Genomic DNA, 7,855 nt, shown 5'->3' on the forward strand with positions numbered 1-7,855 from the left:
AATATTTGCATTTCCAAACAACACAAACCCAAAAGGACTTGTTTTGTAGTTAAAAACTGTCACAGAAAAAATTGTGAGTGGAACAAGGACCACTGCAAGCCAGTAATTACTAAGTCTTGTGAACTCTAGGGGATTAAGGATTGCTAGAGGGTGTTCAAAGCCAAAGATGCAAACAAACTCAGTCATCACAGACATAGGAAAACACTGGACAAGGGAATTATTTCTGACACAGTTCATTTGTGACCTGGTGGAACACCACAACCAGTTTCACATTTCTCAAATTAATGTCCAAAACTCTTTTTTGATAGAGGGCCACAGGGGAGAAATCTACAAGTGCAGTTCTGCCAGAAAGGAGTCACTACAGCAGCTTGCTTCATGCTTTTTTTTTTTTTTTGCAATGACAAATCTAACAAGGAGTGTTAGTTTAGCATAAAGAGAGCCAAATTCCTCCTGATGGAGGCAGAGATGCTCCGTTTATTATGGTATCCCTAAATCTCATGGCAGGAGCAGCTCAGAGAACAGAAGGAAATCAGAGGTCCTTAGACTCTGCTGCCCTCATGTTGCCTTAATGTCCCTGGACACAGGGAGCCAAAGACCTCCTTGGCATAGGCCCAGCTAAGTGTTTCATATTATTCCGAGGATGGACTTGGCTCAGAGGTCTTTCATTTGTTGTGAGTTGCAGTGGTGTTTGATTGTTTCTTTTTTTTTAATATATTAATTTATTTTCATGTCTTTCATGCTTTCCAGAGCAGCTCTTTTCTCATTGTCAGCTTCAGTTAAGGATTTCCTGGGACTATGCGACTTCTCTCTGAGTGCCTGCGGCAGGCCTGTGCTAGTGCTGATCCTCATTGTCACTTGTGGAAATTTTATTCCATTTTCCGAACATAAAATTGGAGATTACATTGGAAATGAATGGTTGACAACTTGTGGATAAAAATTAGGATTCATTTATATTCCTGGTAGTTGTCTGAAAAGATACTTGGATATTGCTCCTACAGGCACGTACACGTCTGCACCAGCAATGTCATGATAGAGTCGAGTCACTTCATACCCCACTCCATTTTAGGTGGCCAACGAGGCAGGGTTAAGCTAGTGTAGTAATTCTAGTGCAGAGTGAGAACTAAATCCTAACTTAAGGTGAAATTGCTTCAATTAAAAATAAACACCAAACAAATGATAGCAGATACAAGCATTTTCCAGGTGACTGATAAAACTGTTTTAATCTCTTTTCAGTTTTCTAGAAATTAAACTAAAGCAATTTAAACACCTCCAAGCTTGGCCAGCACTTGCCTGCAGTCATGCTTGTGGTTTATGCTGGAGCAGTTTGGGGTGAGCTTGGTTCCACTTTGCATATGGGGATTCATCATCTTATGCCCATGGGGGGAGAGTAGACAAAGTATCTATACGTGTTGATGAAGGACATGGTGCTCTCTTCTCTGGGGAAGCAGATTCCTGTCCCCTGCCTCTTTCTACCTGGAGCACTGGTAGAGCACCTGGAGCACTCCCCAAGCAGGGAGAGCACTAGAATTGCCTTTGGGAGCCCTCCTTTATTGCTCCTGCATAGAGGAATTATGAGTTTGAGCCCTGTCTTATCTTTGGACATGTATGTTGGGTCATTGGTCCTTAGCTGCCAAGACAGCTAGGCAGTTTCTTAGTGCTCTTAGGGGACCCTAGTGTTGTCAGCTAGGAACAAAGCATATTTCTGATATGGGAAGGATAAGTCTGCTCATAACTACCACTATCAGAAATATATTATACCTATTTTTGGCTGCAATTAGGCTTGAACCACAGTTTTTATAAAGAGAAGATCAATGCTAAAGCTTGCGTATAACTGCTCTTGACTGGCAGAAGACACCGATAATCTCTGCTACTTGTTGAGCTAATTTGTTTGTCACTCCTCATTAGCTTGTAATAGCTTTTGCTGTTATGTTGTTTTTAAGGCTTAGGATAAGAAATACATATATTTTTGCTATTTAAGACCAGCTCATCCACATGTTTCCTAGCTCTTCCTGAAGAGTGTAATTGTTACCAGTGAAAAATCTTCAAGTCACTTCATAATTACAGAAAATAACCTGCTCTGCAGTCTATAAGCTCAAACAGCATTTTTCATTTTCAGATTAAAAATGTAACAGAAAACCTCATGGTTAAGGAGAATGAAAATGGGACTGATATAAAAAGCATGCCTGAAATCAAGACACATTTACTATCTCATCACTTATGGCCTGCTCTGGCTTAAGATGTCTTATTTAAAATCTATTCTTGCTCTTTTTTCTTGTCCTGTCCAATCAGAACAAAAGAAAAGCTGAAATTGTTTTAAATGTTAAGACCGTGATCTTCAATGCTGGCTCTGTTGCTAGAAGTTAAATTCTTACCCAATCCATTAAAGGGCACTGGTTTCCCATGTCATATCTAGTTTTGATCACAGCAGAGAAATGGGAAACAATAAAAACAGATATAATGTGAAACAGATTTTTAGCTTTCTGCTTGGTTTTTTTTGCATTGGTTTTTCACTTTTGAAAATATCTGTGTGAGGGTTAATTTGATGCTCTGCAAAAATACCTTTTCTTTTCTCAGTTCCTGTTGGAAAACCTTGCCTTTAAAACAAGATGTTTTATAAATAGTAGTGTGCTGTAAGAGTGCTGATGTGGATTGGGGGACTAAAGTTCCCCATGGTGGCTGGCAATATTTCAGTATTTCAAAGCGAGACTTATAAAGCCTGTGAGCAGATCCATTTCTAAACAGACTGGATTAAGTCTATCCTGAAAAAACTCATTCCCTGATTCAGTGCATCTCATTCAGAACATGTGTTGACTGATTTTAGGGCCTAAGTGAACCCATACAGGTGAAACTTCATCCATCTCAAAGAAAAAAACTAAAAAAAAGAGGCTAAGTAGTCAGAGAGTTGTAACTGATGTGAAGAGTGACGCTAATCTGTCTCCTAATAAACTAAAACAGGAGGCATGAAGCAAAATTGATGTGCCTGATTAAAAATCTACTCAAGTGAGCCCCATAAGTGGAGGAAAAGGGTTAAGAGATCTGGGGACTGAGGTTTCTACTCCACACTGTTTTCCTTTAGTTCAGCATCAGACAAGGTCAAGACTACTGCTGTACCCAGTTTCATACTGCATTAGCAACATCTTGCTTGCAGGCTTAGCAAGGCCTTACTTACAATAAGTTCCCCCAAGCAGAATCAGGCTCTATCCAATTAATTTGTTTCAATGAAGCGCCACATCGTGATGACATGCTAAATTAGATCTTTAGTATGTAAATCATATAGCTGCATTTAGAAGTGTCCCTTACAGCAAGGGTTCACAGGCAGTACTGTAATTGTGCTGACCAGCAAGGCAATGCTATCACAGGCTACCAGCTTGCATGCATGGTTATGAGCAACCTCCTGGAAAATTGACCCTATGAGGGTATGGGGGTGGGGGAAGGAATTAGACATGTTTTAAAGTTTGAAGTCAGTGATCAAAATTTATTGTTCCACTGTGCATTCTTCTGCCCATGACTGCCCCTAATTACTCAGCAAAGGTAAATGAGCCTAGAAAAGAGGGGAAACAGTTGAAAAAACCTTGAAAGATAAATGTGATTTTTGAGACTTTGGAGATGTCATTTCACAAACTATGGGGTGGAAATTCGAGGAAATCTTTGCAAGTAAGAGGAAAAAGTAAAAAAAAACCCCAAACCTCAAAAACCCAAACAAGATACAGTGGGGGAAAAAAGGAAGAAGTAGTGGCAAAGGTTGAGGGTTTGGAGCAGTTACACCTCTATCTGCAAACTCTTTCTGAAAGCTGCTGACAGAGCTTTGGCATCTGATCATCTCCTAACTGCTGATTAACATAGCACTGGTTTATATTTAACTCAGGCCAGAGCAGGAGGGGCTGGGGGTGGGGTTGTGCTGCTTATAAGGGGAGCACGGCAGGAACAATGTTCTTCTGTGTTGGTTCCCTCCGTCTCCCAGCTCAGCCGCGCTCCTTTTGATCATTCACATTTCCTCCAAATGCATGTTGTCTTTAATTAATTGAGTGTCTCGTGGAAAGCGAGGTGGGGGAGACAGGCAGAGAACAGCTATAGCTACACAATTAAAATACAAACCAAATCTGCTGAGTTTACTGAATGCAAGTGCTGAAGTGACTAGTACGCTTTTTTACAGTTAATGTTTTGCTCTAAGAACAGACCCGGGAGCAGAGATGGAGGGCATGGATTTTGAGGATGAGAAGTCCAAGAGGTACTGCATGAAGACAAAGCATGTGGCTGTCATCTGTGGCGTTGTGGTCGTTGTAGGCCTTGCCGTGGGGCTTGGTGTGGGATTGAGCAGACCTAAATCTCAGCAACCTTCAGGGGGAACAGATCAGCCAACAAATCCTCCTCCCCCAGTGGATTTGGGTCCCTGTCCTCCTAAAAATGATGACAGTGGAGACTGGAGGCATTTTAGGCTACCCATTTATGTCAAGCCTGTCCACTATGATCTGGAAATGAAGCCTGAAATGGAGACAGACATTTACACTGGGACAGTCAATATTTCTATTGCTTTGGAAAAATCTACCAGCTACCTATGGCTCCACCTGCGAGAGACCAAGATTACAGAAATGCCTACACTCCGGAAATCCTCAGGACAGCAGATTGCCCTGAATAATTGCTTTGGGTACAAGCCGCAAGAGTACGTAGTGATGAAGGCAGAAGCAGAGCTCTCTGTCACTGATGAAAGTGATCCCTATATACTCACCCTGAAGTTTCAAGGCTGGCTGAATGGTTCCCTGGTTGGATTTTATAGGACCACCTACACTGAGAATGGACAAATCAAGTAAAGCAGTATTTCTTTTATTTATTAAACTTTCTTCTCTATTTCTACTTGCTCAGGCCTGCCCTGTTCCTGTTTCAGCTTCTCATTTTTGTCTCTCACCAACTTGCTGACATTTCTGGGCTATTCTTTAATTTTCTCATTCCCCTAAGGAAGATGCTGTATTCAAAACCCTTTGGCTGTTGACAAGGGAATGTGGGCTGGAGAGATGATGGGTTTGTTATTATTATTCTGAAAATGTTTTTCAAACTCTACTGGTCCCAGGTTACCTTTGAGCTTTATGAATGGCTCCCTCAGAGAGATGGAGGGATTGAGGCCTGTATTTACCTCTGTAGTATAATAAATAGCATACAGCTCTCACCACTCTCTTGTCACTCCCCAAGGTAACAGTTTCGGCGTAAAATGCCCTTGTGACAGTTTTCCTGACATTTTGCCTCCTTGATGTTGTAAGCCTGAGAAATATCCAAACCAGAACTTCCCTGTCCCTCCTGCAGCTGGTTTAAATTATGGGTAGGAAAGTCCAAATGATGAAGGTTATCTTTGACTTGGTTTTTCTGTGCTCCAGCTTTTCCTTTTTAATATATCAATAGTTATTGAAAGATTACAAACTGAACTACCAGTTCAGTTAACCCATTCCACTTCCCAGGTTTGCACTACTTCAAGGTGGAAGCCTGAAAAAAACATTTCCCACTGCTCAGAAGCATTTCTTTGCAGTTAACGAATGGAGAGGACACTCATCCATTTTCCAATATTTATGTTTCTGAAGTGATTCATTCCAGCCTTTAAGGCTAGAGGATAAACTTGGCTGGACTTTTCCAAGGCCTCAGGAACACAGAGACAAACACTGGTGCATATTCATGGCACTTTTTTGCCCTCCTGGGACAATGGTGTCATGAGTGAGGGTTGCATCAGCTCCATTCAGCTGCTAACAGGCAATGCTAGGAGTAGCAGCAGGGACAGGCACCAGCAGCAGCAAATCCAAGAGGCAGAGGAAAAAACAAGCATTGATTTTTCATACTTAAACGCAGTTATCTGATCTGGGAAGAAGCCATGTAAAGAACAGCTTGAACCTCAGCCAGCTCTCTCCGTCTTGTTTTCCTCCGTCTACCACCTCAGTATGGCTCTGATTCGAAAGGTGCTTTTGTTTTATACTTTGAGCATCAGACATCCCCACAGCAGTTTTAAAGTGTAACCTCTTAGCATTTGTCTAAGTTGAGGTGTGTTCATTTTTATTGGTGAGTGATACCTAGATATTAAATGAATTGCCCCAGTTCTGTCACAACACCAGAATAGCAGGACCACCACACAGGTCTCCTGAGTCACAAAGCAAAGCCCATCCCTCAGATCCAGACAGTGTAGGAAGACAAGGACCAAGCATTTGATGTCAGGAAGAAAGGAGAACTTCATAAGCTAAAGAAAGCATAAAATTTAAGCTCATTTTGAGGGATTCCTACTTCTAGATTTGGATGCTGGAAGCTATAATTGCAAGGATGATCCTAGCCAGCAATCTGAAAACACTCAGCACAGAAAGGAACTTGAGCGTGTGAGTTTGTTTGTTAGGCTTGAGAAGGGCTCTAATAAGAATAAGTGAATGGTGATTTCTGAAATGCTTTTCATGTGGTTAAGTTTGGGCAGATTTTTTGTGGGGATGGAAGAGGCAATGTATGTGATAGTGATAAGTACAGCTTTGAAATGAAAGCAACCACCCGCCAAGTTGCTGCTATGAGGCTAAGTGATAGGATGGGGTGAGGAAGGATGGTGAGGGAAGGTATTTATTACTTATTAAAACTGAATTTTCCCCTGGCTTTTTACTCAAAACCAATACTGACTGGAATTAGCTTTTTTATTTTGCCTTTGCTTGAGGCAGACATCACCCTTGGACAATTTCAACCCCAATAGTTCCTTTTTTGTCATGTTGTACATAAATACAAATCGGATCAGGTAATAGCAAAAGTCAAGCAAGTCTATTAATAGTGGATGTTAGCGAGAAGGAGACTGAGGTGAAAATGAGAGCCAACTTGTAATTAACCTACTCCCCCATCCCTTCTGGGCAACGTTAGAAACAGCGGGACCTTTTGAGAGAATTAATAACACTGGAAAGTCATCTCCCAGGGCTGAGCTGCTCCCCAGCTATCTATCTGTGAGGACAAAGGTTTGCCAAGTCATTGCTATAATGCCTTTTGTTTACAAATTGGGCACAAGTCCAGGCCCTGATGTTGCTTAGATTCAAATCTCCCACCACATTTTGCGGAAAACACATAGACATGGGCTGAACATGCCTGCAAGTCATGTTAGGGAGAAGAATGCCTCATTTGGGAATCCTGTTCAGACAGATCACACAATCCCCGTCAGGACAAAGGTGCTTTTGGACATGCCCAGAAGTGGATCTTGAGATACCTTGGGAACACAACGATTTAAAGTGTGTGCATGCAGGTGGGTAGCAGGAAAGAAGAACCTTTGAGAAAGCAGATTTTAGACATAGACCTGCCTAGATCCTCCTGTGGGTGCCTGAATCCAGCTGTAAGAACTGAAATCCTTTGGTAAAGCTATTCCTCTGTCTGTGCATTTCATTTCCCTATTGAAGAAAGGGGAATAACAGTCCTTCCCTACTTTGCATGATGCAGTGAGCATAAATATGTTGCAATTGTATTATTTTCAGATACTAGGGAAAGGAGCACAAGAAGAGTCCTTGCCTGGTGTAATGGGTTCTTTTAACTCACTAATTCCTCTCAAAGAATGTGCTAAAACCCCCTTTTATTTTTTCCTTAATATTACAGATAATACAATCATGTCACAACAGCTGTTTTTGATTTTGCACTACTATTTGTGACAGGGTATGGCTTCCCTTTTATAGGAATTCTCTCTGTCCTCCATAAGAGAAGAGGCTTATAAAAGATACTCAGCTGGGCACATCTCATCAGGGACACTTGCATTTAGGATTTTATTGATTAGGGAAAGGCACAATATTCTTTAGTGTACAGAAGTAGCACTACTGGATTTCTTCTTCAAGGAGAAAAGTTTCTCAGAAGCAGTAATGGATCTGAATTTAGGGAA

General features: G+C 41.4%; 1 protein-coding gene across 1 annotated transcript in view; it reads left to right on the plus strand.

Moving 5' to 3' along the window:
* Positions 1-3,949: 3,949 nt before the first annotated feature.
* ENPEP (glutamyl aminopeptidase (aminopeptidase A)) overlaps positions 3,950-7,855 on the plus strand; it is a 38,057-nt gene continuing 34,151 nt past the window's right edge. Inside the window, exon 1 of the mRNA XM_010293080.1 lies at positions 3,950-4,804. Coding sequence (XP_010291382.1) covers positions 4,191-4,804 — 614 coding nt within the window. The 5' untranslated portion in view covers positions 3,950-4,190. The remainder of the gene's footprint in view (positions 4,805-7,855) is intronic.

This window comes from Phaethon lepturus, unplaced genomic scaffold, assembly GCF_000687285.1.
Source record: "Phaethon lepturus isolate BGI_N335 unplaced genomic scaffold, ASM68728v1 scaffold16938, whole genome shotgun sequence".
NCBI lineage: Eukaryota > Metazoa > Chordata > Aves > Phaethontiformes > Phaethontidae > Phaethon > Phaethon lepturus.